Genomic DNA, 26,852 nt, shown 5'->3' with positions numbered 1-26,852 from the left:
CTGTACTCTCCAGGCAGCCCTTGGGATGCGACCTGATCTCCTGCTACGACAAGGTGACCCAACTTGTAGATGAATGAAAGGCTGTGGATGTTGTGTGGACTTCAGTAAAGCCTTTGACACCGTATCCCGCAGCGTTCTCCTGGAGAAGCTGCAGCTCATGGTTTGAATGGTTTATCTGTGATGGATAAAGGGCCAAGCCTAAAGCGTTGGGGTGATTGGAGCCAAATGCAGTTGGCGGCCGGTCATGAGCGGTGTCCCCGGGGCTCAGTATTGGGGCCAGTTCTGTTTAATCTCTTTATCAATGATCTGGACAAGTGGATCAAGTGCACCCTCAGTAATTTCACAGATGACACCGAGTTGGGTGCAATGTTGATCTGCTGAGGGCAGGAGGCTCCACAGAGGGGTCTGGCCCAGCTGGATCGATGGGCTGAGGCCAATTGTCTGAGGTTCAACAAGGTCAAGTGCCGGCTCCTGTACTTGAACCACAACAACCCCATGTACGCTGCGGCTGGGGAAGAGCGGCTGGAAAAGGCCCTGGGGGTGTTGGTGCCAGCGGCTGAACATGGGCCAGCGTGTGCCCAGGTGGCCAAGAGGCCACAGGATCCTGGTTGGTAGCAGCACTGTGTGGCCAGCAGGCCCAGGGCAGCGACCGAACCTGTGCTGGGACCTGGGGAGGAAAAACCTCGAGTCCTGGGGGCAGTTCTGGGCCCCTCAGCTCAGGGCTCAAAATGGCGGCACCAAAATCACCTCAGGGCTCAAAATGGCGACACCAAAATCACCTCAGCACACAAAATGGTGGCCCCAGGGGTGGCGGGATCACCTCATGAAAGCCCTTGAGGTGCTGGAGCGAGTTGAGAGAAGGGAACGGAGCTGGTGAGGGGCTGGAACACAAGTGTGATGGGAGCGGCTGAGGGAGCTGGGGGGTTCAGCTGGAGAACAGGAGCTGAGGGGAGACCTTCTGATCTCTGAACTGCCTGAAAGGAGCTTGGAGCCAGGGGGGTCGGGCTCTGCTCCCCAGGAACAAGCGCCAGGAGCAGAGGAAACGGCCTCAAGTTGCGCCAGGGGAGGTTGAGGTTGGATCTGGGAACAATTTCTTCCCCAAAGGGCTGTGGGGCATTGGAACAGGCTGCCCAGGGCAGTGCTGGAGTCACCATCCCTGGAGGGCTGGACAGATGGACATGAGGTTCTCAGGACACGGGGCAGTGCCAGGGCTGGGTTATGGTTGGACTCAATGATCCTGAGGGTCTCTTCCAACTGAAATGATTTTATGATTCTATGATCTCAGTGACGTCAAGGAGCAAAATTAATGCATCTTAATGAGTCAGCCCACGGCTTACACGGGAGTTATTTTGGGGGCTGAGTTCCCACCTGTTGTGGAGCAAAGTCTCCACTGTTAAGTTCAATTAGCCCTGGCGATGCCAATAGAAAAGAAGTTCATTTCCTTTTGCAAGGGGTTTCTTAGAGGGAAAATTTACCTTTGAAGTGTAAAGTGGCCAAGATCCTGGACATGAGGGCAAAGCTTTTCACTCCTAATCTGCTTTCCAGGGTTTTTTTGGGTGCGTTGCCCATTGCCTTGCTCTGGGGTGACAGCTCGGCCTCCAGCTCTGAGCAGGAGGCTGCAAGATTGGATAAGCTCAATTTTGAGCTATTCCCTGCATTCAGATGGGGACAAAGCTCTTCCATCCTGCTCAGCGAGTGCGAATGTCAATCAACGAGCTCCGTGACGGCTCTGCCAGCTTTTCGGCTGCGTCTGACGCTCCCTTGGTGAGGAAGATGCTTTCGGATGAATAATCCGCGCTGGTCCGTGGAGCCTCCCCGGCGACACACACGTGCCTCGCATGCCAACGGTTTGCATAACGCCTTCCTCTCCCGCTGCTTTGGGTTGATGGGTTTATTAAAATCAAACACTCCGGGTAGCTCGTTCTTATGAAAATCTCAATATCGCTTTTAAAACTCGCTCTGCGTTTGCATTTCCGATTAATCCAGGGTGGAGCCCGGATCAGAAAACCAATATTGACTTTGCTTCTGCAGGTGCAATTTTAGTGGCTTTTCCATACGTCTGGTGGATGTTTGCGTTGTGCTTTCAAACGGTGCTGGGATTGAAGCTGCGCTGTGAGCGGGCAGAATAGGTTTCTCATCGGATCTCTTGTTGCTCCATTCGAGGGCTGACCCCAGGCTTTTGGAGGATTCTCTCCATGAGTGGCCAGAAACATCCCCTCCAAGTGGTATTTGTGGTGTTGAAATAACTTAAAAATTGTTTTTTAATTAATTGCCTATCAACAGGCTTTTTTCTTTCTCTTTGGATGCCTGATTAGACCAGCGCACATTCATCTGGACTCGGTTATACCTCATACACATAACCCTCTTTTCCTGTCCATCAAAGCATCATATTTCTTTACCATCTAAGCCTAGAAAATATTTCCTGCCAAAACCAAAGTGATGTTGCTTGTGGAGGATATTTCATCTTTAGAATTTCTCCGCTTTTCAAGCTATTTACTATTGTGTTAATTCGATCGAGGCTTATTCCAAAGAAGGATAAATACTTCACATTTCCGCTAATATTTTTCTTTCTGTGCTAATACTCGTGAATCACGGTTAATACTCCGCTTCCGCAACTCAGACTGAATTCAGAAGTGGAAAATTGACACATCAGAGGGTAGAAAATCTCATCGGTGGAGCAACCCGGGGCGACGGGAACCCAAGCTCATTAACTGCATTTCACAGGTTGTCGGACGAATCAATTCTACAACAGGCACGGTTGAGACAAAGAAATAATCCTGCCCATTTGTGTCAGCTTTTCCTCCCTGTGGATGCAAACAGCTTCACGCCTGCCACGGGGAATAAATAAAGCCGGTTGATAACACTTGCATCCCTTTTGGGTAGGATATAAGAACGGGATGTTCATCTCGTGCATCGAACTACGTTGTAATTCTGGGTTTTCAGGGTTACTCAAGGCTCCTCACCCGCCTTTTGTTGGCTGAGCAGCACAATTGACTTATACCGCATTAATTATCTGTTTTCTGATAGTGGATCCAACCCAGTTCCCAGTTTTCCACCTGAAACACCGTTCCCCCCCATAGATACATTCAGCTTGATGGGGAACAGCATGAGGAGGAGAGCGTGACAGTTTGGAAACGCTGAGATAAGTAAGGATGTTCACACAAATACAAAAGGTATTTGTGGTCTGCGTGGAGGCGAAAACCATAATGCTGCCTTTTCTTGTTGGATATTTTCTTTATAGGATTTTTTTAGCAGCGTTGCAAGCTCCTAAAAGATGAATAAATGGATTTAAAGAGCATCTCGAAGAGCCTGGACCACGAGCTGGGTTTGTGCATCCACCTCTGGCTCGGGGCCATATTGTGAATCCTCTGTTGGTTTTATGTTGGAATTGGCTGTGAAACATTAGAATTTCAACCCGTCACCCCAAAGTGGACACTTGTAAGGAATTAAAGGAGAATTTCACAGTGGGACGTCCTCTCTGGTGCAGAAGCCCCTTGAGATGTGGGACATTAGGGGTTACTTTTGGTTGTAGAAGTTGTTTCGCACCCGCTGAATTTCCCTGGAAAAACTCTTGAAAATATGTTTTGCTTTAGTGGGGTTTGTGCTTCGTTCACCTTGAGGGAGAATCTGGTGGTGCAGGGACCACAGAGGAGGGATCAGTGAGCCCCCAAAATGGGCTTAAAAATCCATATATTGATGGCAAATCAATGCGTGCAGATGCTCCAATGCCTGCACACACATTTTCAGGCATCCCATGTTAACAATGAGCACAAAACCACCCTGAAATTCAAACCCCTAACAAAAACTGACTTGTCTTTTCATCTCAAAATATGGCTTATTAATCTGGAGAGCAGGCAATCAGTTCCTCCCTGTTTAAGAGAAAACATTTTGATCCCTACAATACTTAATCAGGCGGCGCTTGGCGTTAAATACCTTTATTTTGTTTTTCCGTGAGATGCGGTGGGTGTAGGTGCTTCTTAAACCCTCATTTATCTCCATCATTTAGTGCTGAACAGATGGATTTTTATTTTCTTTAACCCCCTGGAGAAAAATCAATGTTTCTTTTAGGAAAAACACCCACCTCCTATTTGACATATTATTCCAATACCCCCCTGCAAGGTACCACAGATTCGGGTTTTAATCTTTCCCTTCTCAATCTTATTCTCTTTGGTCGTTACCTGTGATTGTCGTGCACAACCGCGCGACTCTTACTGAGCATAAACCAGATTATTGAGTCTTTAACGACCTCTCTAATAACCCGAGCAAAGTTTATTCAATAAACGCAATGCCTGCTTGCAATTATTGAGTTTAGTAGACAAATTTCAGGTAAAACCTGGGGATTTTAGCTGCTGGCAGATGTAATTGGTGTTACCGAGACTTGTATTTAATAGATGGATTGAGAGTTTCTTCTGTCGCCATCGACATCCACAAAGCTTGAAGAACTGCAGATAGTTCGATGGAGATGTCTTGGCTTTGCTTTTAGGGGTGGTTTAGTGAATAGATGGTAAATATCAATATTTATTGCTGGGTTAGAGGCTGGAGGAGATGGGATGGTTGGGTTTGGGATCTGGAAATGCGATGGGACAAGCAACCGGTTTTTGTGCTTGAATCTACCCAACTTGGCTCCACTTTGTGGCTCTTTTAGAGCTGTTTTTGCTCAAAACGTGTCGTATCTTCCTAAACATCCCCTGCCTGGGACCCGCGTGTTCATCCCATGGATATTTCACCTTCCAAGAAGTCAGTAAATCCCTGAATTTTCAGAGCTGGTTTGATTTGATGCAGAACGGAAGAGAAATAAGGGACTGGGTGCACTAAGAAATCAAACTTTTCCAGTTTTCTTTATTATTTGGTGTTTTGGGCCCTTCCTTTCCTGCCAAAATTTGTCGCCCAAGGCAGGATTTGACTTTAGGTTGTGACAGTGAGAGATCAGCTGTTGCTGCAGCTCTTTTGGCCTTTTGCAGGTTGTTTTTATATACATATATACATAAAAATATATATAATCAATATAAATATACATAAAAATACTTCTAAATATAGAAACATATATTTATATCTATATCTATTCTACATATCTATATCTATGTCCAAATAGCAACAGCAAGACGTGCAAAGCAAACTTCTGCAACCACCACCACCTTTACCATTGATTTTATTTGCTCTTTTACACTCAAGCTCAACCCGCAACGCGACTCCCTGAGCCGGGCTTAAATTAAACCTCCCCCTCCCTCTCCAGCCCCTGATTGCCTGTGTCAATCGAGCGCTGCAACGCTGGAAAATCGCAGCTATATCAGGTTTGAAGAGGGGAGCGGTGGGGAAGTGGGTTGGCAATCACCGAGCTATTGTGCCGATGGAGAATTGGGAAGATAAATTCCCCCTTGGAGAGAATCAGCGACTCCAGTGATTTGAAGCTTGGGGACCCGGAATAATAGCAATCAGAAGAAGGAGCACTTGGAGGGCTGAACCGGTCCAAGCAGCTGGGGTTTATTTTGCCATTGTGTGGAGAAAAGGGCAAAAATTACGCCGAAAACCTCAATTACATAAACCACCCCTGTGCTGCATCCCCAGCGCTAGTTCATTATCCACTTAAAATCAGTTTTAAGGTGAAAAAAACTATAAGTAGCACCTTCCCCTTATTTTTCTTCTGCGTTCGGAACAATTGGGCGAAATAGTTTGGAAGAGTTGATGCTTAAACCACTTGGATATTTGATTTGGGTGAATTCATTGTGGTTTTGTGGTGTTTGAAAAGCACTTGGGTGAGAGCAGAGGATTTGCACGGGGTAACCAGTTCAGCAAAATGAAATAATACCTTGAATATTTGTAGCAAAGAAGCAAATTTCCCAACTTGAAGGACTTGGGAAAGGCTCAACGTGATGCCCTGAACGTGGAGACCACGGCGGCTGAAGGAACTTGGGGTAAATTCACTCTGAATATTCCAATATCAACAGGTTTTGATGGCGCTGCATTAACTCTCTAAAAAGCAAATTAGCACACAAATAGAAGATTAAAAAGAAGATGGAAGCAACTCCTTCCTGCAGAGTTTTGCTCAGCGATCTGCATATATTTAATTGTTTCTTCCTAAGCCTGCTGATTATATAATGCGCTCTGATTGCAAAAATGCCATTTTCTGGGGTTTTTCTGTTTAGCTTCACAGGGGTTGCGGTGAGAAAATGCAAAATCCCCCCAAAATACAGTGAGAAAAAACCTCATGGGGCACATTTTACCCAGCCCTCCACATCTCATTTGTTCTCCTTTAAATCTGTGCGTTTCGACCCTTTTTAGTTATTATTATTTCATAATAAGAGACAAAGTAGGAATTGTGGCCGATCTCCTCTGTTAAGGGTTGTTCACCTCTTGGCTGGGGTTTTAATCACCGGAACGGCCTTTAAACAGAGTTTTGCTCAGCTCAGGTTTGACTTTGATGGAGAAAATGGGGCTGGAGCCCTGGAGAACTAATGATTTTTGTCTTACCATGCTAATTATTGGCACTTCCATGTGTAATTTCTCATGGCGTCCACATTCACCCTCTTTCCAGGAGCAATTTGGGAAGGTTTTGTGAGTAACAAAAAGCATATTTTGTTCTTTCCGAGCCTTAAACGTTGAGCGTTGCCAGCAAACTCCAGGCATGTTGCATTTCTTGGTCCTCACCCCTTTATTTTTAAATATCATTGCTAAATTAATCGTTGCAATAATAACAACCCCTTTGCTGTGAATTAACAGAGCTTCACAGCTTGGAAAGCCCAAGAAAGGGCCGATGCTACAAAATCCTTCCAAAAATCATCTCTGGAGTGAGTTACCTTCTTAATGTGAAGTTTTAATAGATAAAAGTTGTATCTCATGCTACATTTTTATTCCCCAGCATCTCTCAACGTCGATGCACGATGAAGAGAAGCTGATGAGCCCCTGGGTAAAGCCCAGGAGAGGTTTTTGCAAAGCCTGACATGATCTTAAGATCATCCAAGTGGTTTAATCTGCATTAGGAGTTTCCAATGAATCGCTCGTTAAAGGATTGAGCCCATTGCGCCGCTGGAATAATTTGCCTGATTGAGGGGAAAGCAGCAGGTACCGAGATCTTTGAAAAGAGGTGAAACGGGATTGTTGGGCCCTCAAATTCTGAAATAAATCAGATTTGAAAGGAGCCGTCGCTCATGGAAATGGATGGGGGGGGTGGGATTAAGAGGTGACATCCATCCCTGTGCATAAACCCCTCATTTTGGGGGGGTTTTGGGGAACATGAGCCTGTTTTAGCTGCAGCATCTGTCCTTGTCTTGAGCTGGGAGTGGAGGGTAGCGGGGCTGTAGCCACAGAAAGGTTAATAACAGCCAAAAATGCACCCAACCACAGGCTATAAAAGCCAAAAATAGGCAAAAAATGGGCTTTTGGCACCTCTGGGGAGCAAATTTGGTCAGGATCTGTGGGACAAGGTGGTGGCAGCACTGGTATCTGGGCTGGAGAAATGGACCACACCATGTGCCCAGGGCTCCTGTTTCTTTGGTTTTGGGGGTTTTTCTGGCTTTTTTTGGATTAAAACCAGGGTTTTTGGTTATTTAGTTCCTGAAGCAGAAAGGAAACGTGTATTTTGATGTAAGTTTTGGCAAACGCAGGCAAGGAACCCAAAGAGGGGTCGTTACGAGCCCCATGTTGGGTGGATGAGCAGGGGGCTGTGTTGTGTGCCCCCTAAAATAAACCAGCATTATTTGCATGAATAAAATGACATTATTTGTGTGAATAAAACAGCATCCTGGGTTATCACTCAAAGAGAAGATGCTCTGCAAAGCCTCTTCATGTGGGCTTTGTTGTCCTCGTTTAATCTGCGTAGGAAACATTCCTGACACATTTTGTCGGGGTGTTTTTATTGCTTCAAAGCAACTACAAAAGCTGTTTGGAAGTGGGAATAAACAATTCTTTGAGTTTTCACTTCCAGGAGCAAATCAAACCCTTAGAAAAGGCCACTCGGCGTGGGAGGAACCTCCAACGTGGCATTAGGAAGAAACGGTTCTTTTAGAAGCGTTACCGAAAAGTTTCAATTAGAGGACAAAAGCGACCGGATTAGTGTTTCTGTGCTCACGTGAAATGCAGCAGGCGGGTGATTTGATGCTTTCCCAGGTCAAGTAAAAGATGTTTTGATGGTATGTTCGATCTGTTCCCATTTAACAAGAGGGGATGAGCAGTTCCCACTCCGATGCACAAAGATACAGCGAGACCCGGGTACCTGTGAACTTCTGCATGTGCAAAATGGGGGGAATTCATCCTCTTAAGGGCAGAAATTAAATCACACAAGTTTCTTTTCACCTTGGGAGCAGGGAAATTCAGATTGTTGACAAGTTGCAGCTTTTATATTCATAGGTCCAAACCCTTTGCCTGTGTTGGCTTCAATGAGGCTGATTCAGCCGCTTCGCTGGAGCTGTAGAAATGGAAGAAAAGAAAATATTGGGGGGTTATTTGTGTGAATGCAGAATGTACCAGTTCCCATAGGGGTTTGGTGGTGACTGTGGAGCGTAGAATGAGGATAAAATCATCTCCATCCTTCAAAGGGGCTTGAAGCTGGAAAAATGGGCTGATTCCAATGGGGTGAAGTTCAACAAGGCCAAGTGCCGGGTCCTGCCCTTTGGCCACAACAACCCCCTGCAGCGCTCCAGGCTGGCACAGAGTGGCTGGAGAGCAGTCAGGCAGAAAGGGACCTGGGGGGACTAATGGACAGGAAGCTCAACAGGAGCCAACAGTGTGCCCAGGTGGCCAAGAAGGCCAATGGGATCCTGTCCTGTACCCAAAAATAGCATGGTCAGCAGGACAAGGGCAGTGATCCTTCCCCTGTGCTCTGCATTGGGGAGGCCACACCTGGAGTGTTGTGTTCAGTTCTGGGCCCCTCAGGTCAGGAAAGAGATTGAAGTGCTGGAGTGGATCCAGAGAAGAGCAACAAGACTGGGGAAGGGGCCTGAACACAAGCCCTATGGGGAGAGGCTGAGGGAGCTGGGCTTGTTCAGTCTGGAGCAGAGGAGGCTTAGAGGTGAGCTCAGCACTCTCTAGAACGACCTGAAGGGCAGTTCTAGCCAGGGGGGATTGGGCTCTTCTCCCAGGCACTCAGCAATAGGACAAGGGGGCATGGGCTTCAACTCTGCCAGGGGAAATTGAGGCTGGAGATTAGAAAGCAATTCTGTGCAGAGAGAGCGGTCAGCATTGGAATGGCTGCCCAGGGAGGTGCTGGACTCACCGGCCCTGGAGGTTTGTAAACTGAGATTGGCCATGGCACTTAGTGACGTGATCTGGTGAACGGACTGGAGTTGGACCAAGGGTTGGACTGGATGATCTCTGAGGGCTTTTCCAACTCAGTCAATTCTGTGATTCTGTGTGAAACCATCTGTTCCTCCTCTGTTTACTTCCATAGGGTCTAATTTTATGGGCCTTATAGCTGCTTTTAAGTGTGACCAGTAACTTTTTCTAAGGAAAAACCCTCTTGATTGCTTTAATTAGGCAGTTGTTCATGATCTGCCTGAACTAATTAAATGTTCAGTTCATCAAGAGCACCTCCAGTCTCATCTCTCCCAGTGTCCCGCCGCAAAGTACCCACGAATATATCTTTGGGTTTATTTAATTTCTTTTTGGCTTGATCATGGGCTCTATAGACATTATCATCCCCGTTATCCCTTTTATTATCTCAGCCTGTCCTGGGACTGAGCTGAAGTATCATTGAGAAGCAAATATTTTCCCTTCTCAGCCCACATGGGAAACTCCTTGTGCTGGGTAGAAATGTTGGATTTTTTTTGAGATTTAATTTCTTTCTTTCTTTCTTTCTCCCCAGCCACACTATGAGACTAAAACAGCATTTCGAGTTTGCTCAGATCAAATAACCCACCGATTTCTCTGGTGCTTTTCCATTGCTCCAGGAGCTCTTCCGTCCTACCAGCTGCGTCTGGAGTTGTTAATTCTGGATTAACTCCATATTTCAGCAGGTTTGCACTGTTCTGTCAACCAGACCCATGTCTGGAATTGTTAATTCTGGATTAACCCCATATTTCAGCACGTTTGCACCCCTCCATCAGCCAGACCCATGTCTGGAGTTGTTAATTCTGCATTAACTCAATATTTCAGCAGTTTTGCACCATTCTATCAGCCAGACCCATGTCTGGAAATGTTAATTCTGGATTAACTCCGCATTTCAGGTTTGTGCGCCTCCATCAGCCAGACCCACTTCTGGAAGAGTTAATTCTGGATTAACTCCATATTTCAGTTGCTTTTAAAGCTTCTGGGAGATGAAACTTGATGGCAAAACCTTTTTTATGGCGTATGGAGGTGGCAGAAAACACCCAGAGGACACATGGGAAGGGCTCGCTCTGGGTGATTTATATATTGCTTATGTAAACAACCCTAACGAGGGGGGTTATTCCCCAAATTGGGGGTGTAAACCCGAACGCAGAAGCTTTGGGAGAGACAAACGACGAACAAAACGGCTCTGGAGACTCGTTAGAGGAGGGAAGGGGAGCGTGGAGCCATTAATCTTTTTGTGAAGATGTCGGAGGGAATTAAGCGGGAGAATTTATTGGGAATTTGTGCATTGAATAGCTCTTTGAGGAGCGGCTGACACGCCAGAGGCTGTGCTGCCATCCAGAGACCTGGACAGGCTGGAGAATTGGGCAGGGAAAAATGTAATGAAATAGAACAAGGGCAAGTGTAGAGTCTTGAATCTGGGCAGGAACAACCCCAGGTTCCAGTGTAAGTTGGGGAATGAGCTATTAGAGAGCAGCGTAGGGGAAAGGGACCTGGGGGTCCTGGGGACAGCAGGGTGACCATGAGCCAGCACTGGGCCCTTGTGGCCAGGAAGGCCAATGGTACCTGGGGTGGGTTAGAAGGGGGTGGTCAGTAGGTCAGAGAGGTTCTCCTGCCCCTCTGCTCTGCCCTGGGGAGACCACACCTGGAATATTGTGTCCAGTTGTGGCCCCTCAGTTCCGGAAGGACAGGGAACTGCTGCAGAGAGTCCAGCGCAGGGCAACCAAGATGCTGAAGGGAGTGGAGCATCTCCCGTGTGAGGAAAGGCTGAGGGAGCTGGGGCTCTGGAGCTGGAGAAGAGGAGACTGAGGGGTGACCTCATTCATGTTCACAGAGATCTAAAGGGGCAGTGTCAGGAGGATGGAGCCAGGCTCTTCTCGGTGACAACCAATGGTAGGACAAGGGGCAATGGGTGCAAACTGGAACACAGGAGGTTCCACTTAAATTTGAGAAGAAACTTGTTTGGGGTGAGGGTGTCAGAGCCTGGCCCAGGCTGCCCAGGGAGGTTGTGGAGTCTCCTTCTCTGCAGACATTCAAACCCGCCTGGACACCTTCCTGTGGAACCTCGGCTGGGTGTTCCTGCTCCATGGGGGGATTGCACTGGGTGAGCTTTCCAGATCCCCAGTCCCTGACATTCTGTCATTCTGTGAAGGGAACTGGCTGCAGAGAGTATTCATTTAGTAAGAGGTGAATAACTTTTCACCAATCCAGGTGTCTTGAGTGAGATGAAGGTTTTATTGGGGAGTTTCTCTCCATGAAATCTGGATTTGCTTTGCTCTTTGTGATGGGTGAGACCTTCCCGCTCCCTTCTGTTCTGTATTTCCCTCCTCTCACGGGTGAGAGTGGTGAAGCCCACACACTTCCATACAAACGCTGGATTCTCCCAAAAATTAGAGGGGAAACCAGCTCCTCGCCGTTTTGCTTTATGATTTTTATGTTTATTTTTTGACTTGCTTTGTGATTTCAAACCTGCCGCAACCTCACAAGGTTAAAACGCTGCTTAATGTGGGTTTTTGGTCTTTTATTTTGCTGCTGGCATCTTTTTAAGGAACAAAATGCCTATGCGTGCCTGCTCTGGCAAAGAGGTTGCAATCCATTAGTTAAAAGGGACGATCGGGGCTATTGCCAGCAGTTTCACCCCTAAATGTGCATTACAACAATCCTTGTGAATGCAAAACAAGAATTGCCACTTTCTGCTATGCCTGTGCAGCCTGTGAGGGTTTTCCTGCTCCATTCGGCCCTTATTTGGGGGAAGAAAAGCTGCTTTTCGCTCAAACCATACACTTGCACGACCTGTGCTGGAGACCCAGGTTTGCGATTGCTTTTCTTGCAAATCCTCTATAAATTATAAGGGAAATTGTGGTTTTTTTTTAAGGTGATGTTATATATTATACGGTGTCCAGTGGAGCTGGGCTGAGTTGGAGTTTCCCTCCTGCAAGGAGTTGCAATCAGCACCTGCTGTGTCTTTCTTCCTAATTAATTCTGGCTTTTTCCCCTCATTAATAAAGCCCATGGACTGAGCTCATTTTTGGGCTTGCTCTCTTGGAAACAGTGTGTTTTGCTACCTGTGAGCCTCATTTCAAGCCACATTTGGTTATTTCTCTAACAGCCACGTACGATGAACATCCCACGGTCTTTGCACGACGCACCCGCCTTCATTTATAAATCTGATATCAAACCTGGATATTAGATATCAACCTTGATTTCAATATGCAAGGAGCAAGCTGGGTTGTATCGCATCATCCTTGCTCGTTAGATCTTGACGAGCCATATGGCACGAATTAAGCCAGAAAGAAGGAAATGGAGCGGTGGATAAAATTGATATGTGATGCATGATGGTCAGAAAGAGCAGAAAATCCACCCGGCAACCTGCACAATGGGTCTTTTGGGGTAAAATCCTCAGTTTCTGGGAAGAGCTGCAGGGTTGGTGCTTTCAGAGGAGCCTCATTGATTCGCCAAGAAGCATCGTGCTGATTTTCAGGTGTTTTTTTTGGTGCACAACCACAGCGCTGGTCCCCGCTTGGACTCAGCTCACGCTCTTTTCTCTCTGCTTGCAGCATAATTGGTAAAAAATTGTACTTTTCCCCACTAAACAGCGAACAAAACGCTCGTTTTTTATATCCTTGGGTTTTAATTAAGGGTGAAATAACAAAACTCTTACCAAAATTGAATTTCTCTTTTTCGCCGCAGCGTTGCAAGATGTAGGCCCGGCTTTGTAAAACCTCACACCGCTCCTCCTTGGGCTTCTCCCAAAGCAGCCCCGTTTTCTATCAGCTTAAATGCGCGCAGCGTTTTGCAGATCATCTCTGCCTACCAGATAACAGGTGCTTCATTAATTGTATTCCTTAATTATGGGATTCCCTGCCTAATTATACCTGGCCCGTTCTGAGCTGATTTAGCTGGTGATGAGCGCAACGCTGCTTCTCCAGCGGGACCACGTACCAGGTTCTTAATGATGAACCCCAGTGCAAAGCTAATTGGTGGGTGACTAATTAAAAACCCCAACACTTTGGGGCATGAATGGTGTTTTTGCTGCAACGGTGCTTTTTTTTGGGGGGAGAAATAATTTCTGGGCATGCAGGTCCCAGCGCTACCTGCCTTTGCAAACAGGCTGTTCTAATAAACCCGTGGTCCAAGGGAATATTGCGGTTGTGAATTCTCTCTCCTCCCAGGTTTTTGAACATGCTTTTTTGGATTTTTAGCTGGTTACCATGGTAATTTTCCGCCTTCCTTTTGCTGGTGAATCTCCCAAGTCGCTGATGGATGGAGCTTTGGGGACGTGTGAGCCGAGCTGAGCTTTGCTCTCCATCCTCTGCAATGCTGAACGTGATGCCCGATGGGACATCTTGGCGACCAAAGCATCAGGAGAGCGATGGGTGTTGCCTGCAAGAGCATCAAAGCTTCTCCTATAAGTCATTTGCTCCATCAGGACGTGGATTTCCAGCCTAAATTTGTTGCCACAATCAATTCTGGCACAGACGTGAGTTCTTGTCTGTACTCTGGGGGATGGATGATCCTCCGTTGGACGCTCAGCTTGGAAACATCAATATTCAACCAAGCACCCGTCGCAGAGAGATGCTGAACACCCATACCCACCCAGGGACAACGTTTGCACCCCCTGCATCCTTTTAACCTCTTTCCTCATGCAGAATTTGGCCAGATTGCATCTGGTTTCTCTTTCCAATCCATCTTTCCTTCCTTTCTGCAAGGGACCAAACTGCTTTTGCTTTTAGGGCTGAGACCTTAGGAAGAGGTTTGCAGCTCCCTGAGGAGCTCAGAATGGAATTATTTCAATTCTCAGTGTTCGAAAGCAGCTCCAGGTTTCCAGGTCTCCCTCATTGACAGGTGACACAGCCCGATTTGGAGCAGGGGTTAATCCTTTCCTTTCTCTTTTCAGTTCTTCTGGGTCCTTCTGGTGATCTTCCTCATGGAGCTGCTGCTGATATTCATCGAAATCATCTTTGAAAACAAGGTGGGTGCAACCAGGAGCCTTTGGATGCCGCACGGCGACCAACCACAGCCCCGCGTGTCATCGGGGACGAAACTCCGCAAGTATCTCTTAGTGTAAGGCCAGAAACCGGCAGATTTTCATTGTTGTTGCTCTTTTGGTGCTGCCCATCGTGCTCCAAAGCCACGACAGATCTCCAGCACCCCCCAGAGCTCCTGCTGCATCTCCCTGTACAGAATCTCAGCCCAAAACATGTTGTATTTTTTTCCTTGTGATTCTTGAGGACTCATTAAACTCCTCGCCTCAATTACGTTAACTGCTGGCTTGCATTTGCAAGGACAGGTTTGAGTTATAGCCGAGCCGGTGAGATGGTAAATGCTGCCAACAATGTGCTTTCTGGCCTCCCTCCCCTGCTGAAGAAACCTGCCGTTTCCAATTTAATCTTACCCTTGCAATCGATGGAACGATTAAATAGCTAATCTCAATCTCTGCTGGCTCGATGAGTGCGCAAGGCAGGAGAACAGTGTCTGAAGTACCTGCTTACAGTTTCGATAAATCGATGCCCCTCTACGCAAAACAGCGAGATGCTTTCAAACCCCTTGGGGTTGGAGTTTTGTGCTCTGTGAGCCCCAAAATCAGGTTGAGGTTGGAGTTCTATGTTCAGTGAGCCCCAGAATCAGGTTTGGGTTGGAGTTGTGTGCTCAGTGAACCCCAAAAGCAGGTTGGGGTTGGAGTTCTGTGCTCAGTGAACCCCAAGAACAGGTTGGGGTTGGAGTTCTGTGCTCAGTGAACCCCAAGAACAGGTTGGGGTTGGAGTTATGTGCTCAGTGAACTCCAAGAACAGGTTGGGATTGGAGTTCTATGTTTAGTGAGTCCCAAAATCAGGTTTGGGTTGGAGTTGTGTGCTCAGTGAGCGCCAGAAACAGATTAGGGTTGGATTTCTATGTTCAGTGAGCCCCAAAATCAGGTTTGGGTTGGAGTTGTGTGCTCAGTGAGCCCCAAAAACAGGTTGGGGTTGGAGTTATGTGCTCAGTGAGGCCCCAAATGAGGTTTGGGTTGGAGTTGTGTGCTCAGTGAACCCCAAAAACAGGTTGGGGTTGGGGTCATGTACTCGGTGAGCCCCATAAACAGGTTGGGGTGGGAGTTTTGTGCTCACTGAGCCCCATAACCATCTTTTGGATGCTGCAACCAACTCCATCCATCTCTGAAACCCTCCGATCTCCAAAAAACACGGTGGAGATGAGTAGAAACCATTAATGCCTAAATTGTCCCTTTATTTCAATTTAATGGGCGACATCAAAACCTAATTAAAAATCAAACAACGGGGGAGAAAGAAAAGGGAGATCCGACAAGCGATGAATCCACTTGACCTGAAATTGTTTGGAGGCACAAATCTGCATTTGGAACAATGGTTGTTTATGAAACTTGCTAAAAACATATTTAATTGGATTTTATATTAAATAAGCAAGAACGAGGAACGAATTTAGTGGCCTCGAAGCTACTGGATATTAAAATGGGGTCTATTGATATGCAAATGGGGTTTTGGAGGTTATCAGAGATAATGGGTTTGGCATCTTTGAAGGGAAAGGAGTGGAGAGGTCTCATAACCACAATGTAATGATTTAACCCCGCGACTTTTATCTCCCACCTTAAAATCAAGATTTAATGCCCCTGGGCCGGCGTCTTCTCAGGTGGCAACAAGATCTGGGGGAAAACAAGCAGAAAAGGGTAAAACTCGAGTGTTGCCCGTTGTGTTGGTCTTAGCACTGGGCAAACTGGGAATGAACGTTCGAATAAACTTCCACCCGAGCGATTCCTTGAGCTTTTCCAGCCCCCTCGCTGGTGCAGCCTTTGTTTGCCGCTCTGACGCGCCTTCATTTCTCTTTCTTTCGCGTTCCTCTCCCCGTTTACCCAACCTCTAATTTTCATGTCAGAGCAAATGATGAAAAATAACATTTTCTTCCCCCCCTTCCCCCTGCTTCTAACTCAGAAAAAAGTTCCTTTTTCCTTCATTAATATTTCTCCCTGGCAGTTTGTCAGGAGTGAAGCTGCAAACCCGCGCCGAGCTCTGCATAGGACATTTCAAGCCTCTGCTCACTTAATAACCTTCCCAGGCGCCTATAAAATACATTTTCAATTCAATTAGTGTTTAATGCAAAGTGTCAAAGTGTCCTCGGAGATACAGCTGAGGGAGCAGCCCCAGCCCGGCCGCTCCGTCCCCTTTTCGGGTCAGGATGGAATTCCTGAGTGATTTGTTGGGATTAGGAGCGATTGGGGGCTCTGATGAGGTCTCAGCTCCGCTTGTGGCTCATCCCACTGATAAATCACGCAATATTGGCAACACAGAATATTTCACCTCCTAATGCAGCAGAAACCCCCCTGCCAGGGGTTAAAATCATGATATTGGAGAGCTGGAGGGAGCTTTTGGAGAACTCTCACTAATAATTAAATTTAATGCGCAGCATGGGGGAAAAATTGGGTGGGTAAAGGTGCATGAGTTTGCTTCTACGTGCAAGAAACATCTGGGAGCTCAAGAATAATGAATTTTGCCCTAAGAAATAGGTTTGTGCTGGCATGCGGGTTAGATTCTTACTCTGCTAACAGCTGATAACACTATGACAAAATGTTCAGGTTTTTGCGATATTTTCCTGGGGCCTTTTCCACATCCGAGCTGTGATTTATCTTATTTCCCCTCCCCAGATGAATGCCGTTTTCCATTCCAACATCCAAGAGGGCATCAGACACTATTACGATGACCTGGACTTCAAGAACATCTTGGATTTTGTGCAAGAAAAGGTTCGGTTTTGGGGGGCTGGCGGCATCGGGGAGCGACGTTGTGCCTCATTGAAACAACAGCATTACTTTCCTCCATATTTTTAGAGTTTATCCCCATCCCTAGGATGCCTTTCTTGATCTATCTTGAATATCTTGCTGTTTTTTGCTTTGCCCTGCTCGTTTTGCTCAGTTTCGCGTTGTACTGCTCTCCAAGCGGGAATTTGCGGTGAGTTTTTCTGCAAATCGCGTTTTCTGCTCCAAACCATGGTGTGAACCGCACCAGGATATTTATATTTCCCAATCTTGATGGGAAACAGGTGCCTAAAGCCTGAAAACCTTTTGATAACTACCCCAACCTGCACAGGTGGAATAAAATAACGTGCTAAAGCTTCTGCAGGGCTGCAAAGACCCTTAGGTAAGTCCCTTCACTTGAGGTGTCATTGATCGATGGCCAAGCCCTTGACTCAACAGGAAAATTGTAGATAAGCTGCTCCTGGGACTGGCGAGAGCTATGTCCAGTGCAATATGAGCCTTGGCATAACCTGCTTTAATTATTTTAGGTGCGTGGTTGAATATTTTGTGCCGTATCTAATGCTCAGAGCCTGCCAGGGCTTGGCAGGATCCGTTCTCTGTCCTTGAACCAACCTGCAGGTCGATAAAACCGCCCTTGCAACTCTTTTTTAACCAAATTATTGCTCTTGGTTTGTATATTATACACCACATAGTTTGTTTAAGGTGCTAAATATTAAACTAAATTAAAACACTCTCCTAATTCCTGCCATTGAGCCCTGGCAAGATGAGGTTTCCCTTTGTCCCTCTGCCCTTTGGCAAAGCAACGATGCACCCCCCAAGTACATGGAAAAGCCAAGTAAAGTGGGGATTTGAAGTTATTTTCCACACCATTAAGTGTTTGGCTGGTCTGGAAAAGCTTGTTTGGCTCTAATCTATCGTTTGGTTTTCCAGCACTGGTGAGAAGTCATTCCTGGGAGCTTGGGGGATGGAGGTTTGTTCGTGTTTTGAGTGAGGTTCTTTGGTTTATCTGTTTTCTGTGTTATTGTAATTGGCTCAAAGCATTTGTTGAATTTAAAAAAAGTGGAAAAAAACCCCAAAACTTGAGGTTTGGGAGAGAAATAGCAGTGATTTCACGTCTCCTGGGTTGTTTTTGGAGAGCAAAGCTGCTCTCAGATGAACTTTGAATGTTCTCCCCTCAGCCTCATTTCTCTTTTCATCATGGGTTGGAGCGTCATAAATACGTGAATCTTATCTCTCCCTTTGAAGAAAAGGAGACTCTGAAGCTTCTTCTTTGATGTAGGTGGAATTTAAGGCCGGTGGTGCCCTCCACGCTCCCCTTTCTTGGCTTAAATACCTGGTTTTGACTCTTGGAGTCATCGTTACCGAGCTGAGCGCATTAATAAGCCCAGGAGGCCTCGCAAGGTCTCAACACACAACAGATTCTGAGAAAGATCAGGATGTTTTACCCCAACCTCTCTAAGACAGCGCTGTAATTCAGACCTGTGTGTGTGAATGATAAACGGATGTTGGATCCATCCCCAACAAGGAAGTCAAACCACAAACCTCCAGAAAATCAGATGTATTTGCGGGAAATGTTTCTCTATCCGCAAACAAGCAAAGAGTAGGAACTTATATAATCTCATCCTGTTTTTAGGACATTTTTCACCGTCTGCTTCTTCACTTGGCTTCTTATTAAAAGTTTTCAGGGAGAGATGTTAATCTCAAAGTCGCTCGCTGCACTAAAAGAAGTTGTGGCCGTTATAGCGTTGTCAGGTCTTGAACATCCGCACATTTGATCTCAAGCTTTGCGAGAGCATGCAGCTCGTTGGTCTGAGATTTTATAGTCGCATCAGATTTCCAAACCAAGAACAGCAGCAATGGCAGTGCTGGAAATGCAGAGTTGCTTTGTCTTGAGTGCAGGAGCTTTGGAGAGAAGGGAAATGGGGTTTTTCTGAGACCTGAGCAGCCCGGTTCACTTTGCAATGATGAGAACTCGGGAAGGATCGCGCTCAGACCTGCTTTGGTTTTGATAAAACACAAGCTCAGAGCAGCCTGTTGTCATCATTAGTGGTTTTTCTTCCCATTTTCCCCATTAAAAACCTCATCTAACTTGGCACACGGCTTATTTAGGTCAGGCCAAACCACACTACGCCCCTTAGGATTTGAATATTGCTTAAACCCTTTCTCAAGTCCTGCTTTAAACCGCAGCCAACTGCCTTCACGCCCTTAAACCAGGATCACACAGTAAAAATAACAAGTTATTACGGTCCGAAGTGTCATATTTTACATTACCTGGTGGTGCAAATTACGTGGTTTTACCTGTCAACACCTATTCGCTCTGGCTGCCCGTGAGCAAGTAGAAATGGAAGGAAATTGCCCTAAAGAAAGTAATACTCATATGTTTTTATCGCTCATCTTTGCTGAACTCCTGCCCTTTGCAGGACACGAGGCCGGAGCCACCGAGGACTGAAAAACCCAGATTTGCCCCAAGCCACTGACTCACTGGATCTATTTTAACGATTTGCTGAGCGCAGGTGGAAGAGGAAAGTTCAACCCGCTTTGCCGAGCGCAGGATTTGAATTTCAAAGAGCTGCGGTTCTTGCTCAAACCCGAGTAGCTCCAAACTCAAAGGAAGGCTGGGAGGGAGCTTGGTTTGCTTGCAAACCTTTTCCTTTCTTCTCAGCGAAGATTAAAGGCAGTTTTCAGCACTGTGTCGCTTCGGGGGCGATGGTTTTAGCTGTAATGAGCCCACATCTCGCAGGTGATGGTTCCTGACACTGAGAGCTCTTTGGATACCACCTCTTTCCATGGGCTCTCTTTGGTATTTCTGCTTGTTATGTTTCTCTGAGCTCTGGGAGCCTGTGTGAAATTAAAACCTACACTAAAATCTGTCTTAGCTTATGAGAAATAAATCCAGACACAACATTAGTTTGAGCTAAACCTCAGAGAATATAAACCTCAGAGAACACTCCGGTGAGGCTTCCCGGCAGTGAGTAACCCTCATTATAAGGATTTTGTACCAATTTTTGCACGGTTGTAAAAGTGAATGGAAAACTTCTTTGCAGCATGAGAATATCCAGTTGGTAGCAACAGCCAACACCCCTTTGGGTGGTTTTCTCCTATTTCTGGGCAACTTTTGCTCACCCTCGCTGCTGGGGTAGGATTAAAAGCAATAGAGGAATTCAAGGTAGGAAGTTGGCAAATAGTTGTAAATCTGTGGGTTGTAAACCTGTGAGAGATGCTCACGGGCTTAAACCTCTCCCCAAAACCGCCTCTTGAAGGTGCGGTGCTTAAAAAAAGGGGGAAAAGCTGGTTTTTTGTGTCTTCCCAAGCACACACACCCCTCCTGCCCATTTCAGGCTTTTCTTTCAGAGGGAAAAACATAAAGATTGAATCTTGTTTACCAAGAGAAGGGATGAGTTGGTATATAATAAGCCCACTTTTGTTCTGCTGAGAACAGAAAATGACTTTCATTACACAGTTTTTTCTTCCCATTGTGCGAAAAGAAGAGGGGGGAAAAAGCAGGTTTTTTTCTCCTTTGTAGCTGTAGCATTTGATCTCTAATTTAACTTGACGGGAAGAGAAATCCCTCTTAGGCTACGCTGCCTTATTAGCATCTTGTCGAACGGCACCGCCGAACCGAGGTGCATTCAACAGCCAAGAAATACATTAATTTGAGGTGCAGAAAGAGCCACCTCTCACAAACGGGGTGGATTAATCACCTGTAATTAAATCAGTGCAGCCTGAATGAGCCTCATCTTCCCCAGGCTCGTGAAAGCAATGATGCCTCCGATACACGTGTGTGCGCATCCATCGCTGCTGCACACCTCAAAAACGGGGTGAAACGCGGTTAAACACCCACTTTTCTCTTTTAATGTGGTGTCTTCAACTTCTATTTAGGGTCCTGGAAAGCAACAAATAATCAAGGTTTTCGGCGCTGGTGTTTTAAAGAGATTCAGGACAAGGGGAGCTGGACATGTCGAGGTTGGTTCAGCTGCTCATCTCATTGTCTTTGCGTCTTCTTTGTGCAGTTTTCTTGCTGTGGTGGCGATGAATACCGGGACTGGGCGGTGAACCAGTACCACTGGTGCAACGGCAGCGGGCCGCTGGCGTGCGGGGTGCCCTACACTTGCTGCATCAGGAAGGTAAGGCAAGCAAACCACAAAAAGTGCCTTTATTTTGCTCAATATTTCAGCAAAACCTCCTCTTGCGGGTGGTTATTATTGCGTATTTCTGTGCTATAGGATTTTTTGGACACTGCGTCGCCATCCTGCAAAGTGAGACACTAAAGAAACTAGTGTATATTTATACAGAATCACAGAATGGACTGGGTTGGAAAAGCCCTCAGAGATCATCCAGTCCAACCCTTGGTCCAACTCCAGTCCATTGGCCAGACCATAGCACTAAGTGCCATGGCCAATCTCAGTTTACAAACCTCCAGGGCCGGTGAGTCCAGCACCTCCCTGGGCAGCCATTCCAATGCTGACCACTCTCTCTGCACAGAATTGCTTTCTAATCTCCAGCCTCAATTTCCCCTGGCAGAGTTGAAGCCCATGCCCCCTTGTCCTATTGCTGAGTGCCTGGGAGAAGAGCCCAATCCCCCCTGGCTAGAACTGCCCTTCAGGTCGTTCTAGAGAGTGCTGAGCTCAGCTCTAAGCCTCCTCTGCTCCAGACTGAACAAGCCCAGCTCCCTCAGCCTCTGCCCATAGGGCTTGTGTTCAAGTCCCTTCCCCAGTCTTGTTGCTCTTCTCTGGACCCGCTCCAGCACTTCAATCTCTTTCCTGACCTGAGGGGGAATATATACACATATATACAGGCTACGCTGTAGTTTAGTGTTCTTAAAGTTGAATAAATACCAAAGCCCTGCGCTATTAATCACGTTTGTATCATAACGAGGAGTTGTTAGAGCTGCCAAATTCCTGTTTTTCCACCTAACATGTGAAGTGTTCTGCTGAGACTGAGCTAAACACTCTGACACTGTCTCATTTAATACAACTATCCACCTTGTCTCAATCAACCTGACACACGCTGTGGGTAAAACACCACAAGCTGGGCCAAGGTAGGGGAAAATAAAGCCAAAATATCCCTGGTTGCTGCACCAGAAATGCTGTAAACGCTACTAAAAGGATTTGTTAAGCATAATCCTGGGAGCAAAACCTCCTCGGGGTCCAGAGCATCAGTGTTGCCTCATCAGCCTGGTATTGCTGGTGGATTTTTAATGGAAAAAGAGGGAAATCTGCGGTGTTTTATATTATCGTGGAAGTCTTGACTTGCAAATCAGCCGCAAAAATAATTGTCATCTCTAATCAGGGTGTTGATTAAGAATCTTAAAGCTCCTGAAGATGGAATTAGAAATTCATCTGTTGTCCTCTTGTGTTATGAGTGAGGATGTGCTGGAGAGAGTCAAGTGCTTTTTCTAGTATTTTTACACTCCCCATGGTTTTGGGTGGCGATTTGGCAAACAAAAGTGCATCAGGCGGTACCGGAGATACAAGAATCACAGATGATTAATACAGGAAGGTAAGAAATAAGGCAACTTTTTGCAATGAGTTGGGTCTGGAAGATGCTCTAGCGAAGGACAAGAGGGAAAGTCCACAGTAAGTCCTTGACGTTCTTTTCAAGAATTAAAGCCACGAATGTGGTTGTGACAGCCAGTGTGGTTTTATGGGATGTGAGACCTCACCAAGCGCATCTAAATCTCCCTGAGAAATTAAACCCGTTCTCGCGGAGACCAGTAATGAGGTAAATAGATGTAGCCTCGATTTTGGCATCGCACGGCCCTTTTGCTTAAGAAATCATCCCGACGTGATATTAATAGTACATGAAACGAATTAGGAGACCCAGCTCCCTTGGGAGGGCGCTGCTGCCTGCGGCATAAAACAAACTAATACAAATGTAGTTTAAGCAAGAGAGCAAACCCCTTGTAATTGCATTTAGCGCAAGCTCCAGCACCTCTCTGTTTGTAGCTATTTGCTGATATTGCCAAGTTGTCGTGGAGGTTTTCCTTGTGGGGTGTGTGTGATGCTCTGGACATACCTGGTTGGGTCTTAGCAATATGCAAGTCCCACCAAAAACCCTTTTTCCACCAAAATACATTAATCGAGGGCTGAATAGAAGGTCTTGTGCTGGCTGTGCAGCTTGAGGAACAACCAGGGATCGCCCGAGCACGTGTGTGAGCATTTCTGCGTTGGGTAGAGATGAACATAATGGTCTCTCTGCCCTTAATAACATTTTTATTATCTCAATCAGTTATAAATCTACTAGCAAGAAACCCTTCTCGTGTCCTTCTTCTTGATTTGTGGTTCCGTGGATGAAAGAAGGAGAGCGAAGCATCATTTTCTCTTAGAAACCCTTTGAGATTTAGGTAGAGAAATGCTGGAAGATATCATTTGAAAATGTAATATTGTGGAATGAATAAAAGATGCCGATAGGAGCGAGCTTGGCTGAAGGAAGGAGCGCGAAACGTGGATTAGGAGGTTGGTTACAAGATGTTTTCAACTCATCATTAAAAACACCTATAAAACCATCCTGTTTTTCAAGAAAAGACTTTTTCTGTTAAAAAAACCTCCAAGAACTTAATGTTCCATCTTCCAGGGCAGGCTGAATTGCGTTAATGAGAGCGAACATCCCCCAAAAATGCCTGGGGTGGTTTCAAGAGTCTCATCTCCGAGGTCATAGACCTTAAAATCTCCCCAGGAAGAAGGAATATGGGCAAATAGGCACCAGCCTGAGGCTGTGAGGTTGGATTCTTATCTCCAGGTGCTTTTCTAAATGTTTCTGAGGCGCTTGTGCCTCCTCCCGAGCAGCCGCAGCGGCTCTGAACCCCTTGTGAAGTGTCACCGCTGGCTTTCGGCACTGATTTTGGGGGAGAAAAAGCAGTTGGTTGGATAAAAAGTGCAAGGATTTGCAGTCTTCTGCCCTCGGTGGGTTTGAAATGGCTCTTTTGTGATCCCCGAAGGCATCAAAATGCATTCTGGAAGAATAAAGGCTTCTGGTTTTCTGTTAGAAATTTCGATTCAGCTCTGACCTTCTCTTCTGTGACTTTGACAAAAGTCGAGCAAGGCTAAAACCTCAACTTTTCTGTCTTGCACACTTGTCCCAAATACAAGGGAATTATTCAAACAGATGGACAGGACTGGAGACAACCGAGAAACTCTTGGTTATTGAATGCAATGAATGGTGATGAGTTTGTGCCGTCGGATGCGTTCCGACAATGAGCCTCATAGAAAACGATGGTGTTTCACCAGCAATATCCATGAAAGCGAGTCTGAAAAGCAAGGACAACTGAAAGCTAGCAAGAAAAATGGTTTATTTTCAAATGTAAACCAAATAGCCGGATCCTTGGTTGTGTAGTTTCCTTTACACCACTGTAGGTGACAACATTTACCATAAAAACGTTGCAAATTCCTGTTACGCTGAATATTTCCCATTTCACCATCCCAACCCCAGCTGAAATCTCAGCGATGCCAATGGGTGTTTTGCTGCCAATCTCCACGTTTCACATGCACAGGGGCTAATGAATCTCCTTAACGATGCCCGGTTCATAAACAGTGTCTTGAAGCGATGGGATTTTTGACAGCGCTGTAACATGGTAGGTACAGCAGCTCTTGGTCGGGTATCGCCGGAGTGATTTCCCTGCCAATTACAGGAGAAACAAACTGCAGCTTTATGCTGGAGTCTGGTTGGAGCTTCACATTTCTTGCAGGAAAGTATAATTGACACCTAAATGTGCACATCTCGCTTTTTCATCTCCGTGCCTCCAAAGCACAAGATGTTTTTGTTTTGTTGGCCGGGAGCTTTTACTGCTTGTCAAAAACATCTTTCTGAGAGCGTCATCATTTCAGCACGTTATTATTTTGTGGGCACAAGGCCCCTTTAGAAATACATGGTGTTGTGAAAGCTGCTGTTTGATCCATAAAACAAGGCAAAAAACCCCAAAAAACCCATCAGAAGATCAATCCCAAGAGGTGCAAAGTTCTCAGGTAGCTCAGGATGTGCTGGCATCACTCTCCGGCTTTGCTTTTTTTTGAGGGGGGATGAGCAATAATCAGTTTTATAACCCAAAATGTACACATTCCATCCTGACAGAAGCAGAGGAATTACATTTTGGTTGATTTTATTTATTAAAAGTCCTGAATAGCAGCGTTCGGCCTGGATTTCTCTCATTAGCAGTAGCTCTTGAAACGTTTTTGTTGGTCAGCAAAGATCTAAGCTTTGGGGTTGTCTAATATCCTCATGTTTCTCCCCAAAGTGCTGGGATACTTTGAGGAAATTCCCCCTTGATTTCTGGAGAGCCCAATACATTTGATTCCCCATATTATCAAGGAGGGACACGACTAAAGGTGTTAAACAAGGTGGTCGGAATGAAACAAGGAGAAAATCAAGGGAACGTTTTGCTCAATGCTCATGGGATGTGAAACTGGTCCTGGCTCAAATCACTGCAAAAGCCCTGGGGGCACCTGAGCGTCCTCTGAAACAGCATAAACCAAAGAGAAAAGGTTCTTTTAAAACATAATTCAGAAACCACAATATTTTGCCGACGTGCATGGTTTCAGCATCGCATTTGGGCAAAAAGGAGCCTGCGGTAGCGAAGCGAGGTTTGAATCAAGACGTCTGGACGAGCTCTTTTATTCCTTTCCTTTTTATTCTTATTTCTTACACCTTAAACCCTTTGGCTTCCTCTGAGCTAAGTCTATTCGCCAATTCTCTGTCCGCAGGTCACTGGAGGGGTCATTAACACCCTGTGTGGATACCGGACCCTCAACAAAGAGGTAACGTCGGCTTTTTCCTTTGTACGCACAAGATTTTGCTTCTCCTTCCCCAAACCCCCTCAAATGAACATGATATCTGCAGGTAAACTCTTCCCCCTCAAGGCCAGCTGTTACTGCAGCTGGATATAAATTCATTTGTATTGCTTTTCCCTGGCATCTCAGCGTGTTGGGACAAGTTTGAGTGATCCCTGCAGGCTTTGATGTGGCTTTTCTAGATCAGCCCCAGGAAGTTCTGGTCCTGAGCTGTGTTTTGAGGCTCGTGGGTGGGACAGAAGCTGATTTGAGGCTTTCGGAGGTGACCGCAGGGCTGTGTCTCAGCAGAGCCGCAGTGTCTCTGTGCATATGGCCCGTAGCTCCCAGCGATGGTTTTTTGGCAAAAAAACCCAGGGAAAGCTCCAATTCAACAAATCAATTCCCAAACACTTCTCATGCAACTCCACTTTCACGAAGGCATGAACGCAAGAAATAACATCTCCCCAAAAACCAAAGGTGTTGATGAAAACCATGGCGCTTCTCTCCGCTCTGTTCCAGCGCCTGGAGCTGCTCGACGTGATCCACGTGCGCGGCTGCATCCACGCCGTGGGGCTGTGGCTCAAAGACAACTTCGAGGCCACTCTGGGCATCGTTTGCTCCCTGCTGCTTCCACAGGTACGTGGTGGATCCCACTCAGCGTCTCTCGCTACGCTGGAGGACGATAATAATTCATTTTTAATGGTTTTCCCCTTCCATTTGCACTTAGAGATCTGTGTCTTGCGTTGGAAAAGTCAGAGCGTTTCCGTAGCAGAATTAAGTTTATGACTGTGGTGCTGGCTGGCTCGTAACTCACTCCTGAAATCTAATTATTGATCAAGTAATAGCGTCTAAAAGCTCGGCATGCATATGTTAGCATGGCGAATCCTTTAATATTTGTTTTTACAGCTCTTTTCAAATAGAGCATAAATATTAACTAAAAGAAACCGACCATAATCTTAAATTTAGCAGGATTTGCTGCGCCTCATAAAATCCATTTCCCATTGATGATGCCTGAGGATCCAAGTGACGTTCTGGCACAAGTAATTAAAGTCTCCATCACAGATGCTTGATAC

At 46.2% G+C, this 26,852-nt stretch overlaps 1 protein-coding gene and 1 long non-coding RNA gene across 10 annotated transcripts in view; both read left to right on the top strand.

Moving 5' to 3' along the window:
- Window positions 1-9,872, top strand: LOC139825654 (uncharacterized). The gene is made up of 3 exons (XR_011735857.1): window positions 1-5,912; window positions 6,857-7,059; window positions 9,797-9,872. It is a non-coding gene; the product is annotated as an uncharacterized lncRNA (long non-coding RNA).
- The window catches only part of LOC136112165 (tetraspanin-15-like), an 84,323-nt gene that overhangs the window by 47,525 nt on the left and 9,946 nt on the right, over window positions 1-26,852 (top strand). For 8 of the 9 annotated variants that reach the window (XM_065856672.2, XM_071799383.1, XM_071799387.1 and 5 more), the window contains 5 exons: window positions 14,159-14,233; window positions 16,910-17,005; window positions 21,028-21,141; window positions 25,714-25,767; window positions 26,299-26,415. In XM_065856672.2, the coding sequence (XP_065712744.1) occupies window positions 14,159-14,233; window positions 16,910-17,005; window positions 21,028-21,141; window positions 25,714-25,767; window positions 26,299-26,415 (456 nt within the window). Of the gene's footprint in view, window positions 1-13,312; window positions 13,742-14,158; window positions 14,234-16,909; window positions 17,006-21,027; window positions 21,142-25,713; window positions 25,768-26,298; window positions 26,416-26,852 lie in introns of those variants that run through there. The other variant, XM_071799388.1, reaches the window with a different exon arrangement.

The sequence above is a fragment of the Patagioenas fasciata genome, chromosome 26 (assembly GCF_037038585.1).
Source record: "Patagioenas fasciata isolate bPatFas1 chromosome 26, bPatFas1.hap1, whole genome shotgun sequence".
Classification (NCBI taxonomy): domain Eukaryota; kingdom Metazoa; phylum Chordata; class Aves; order Columbiformes; family Columbidae; genus Patagioenas; species Patagioenas fasciata.
Note: the sequence above shows the minus strand (reverse complement) of the source record. Positions and strands in the feature narration are given on the sequence as shown.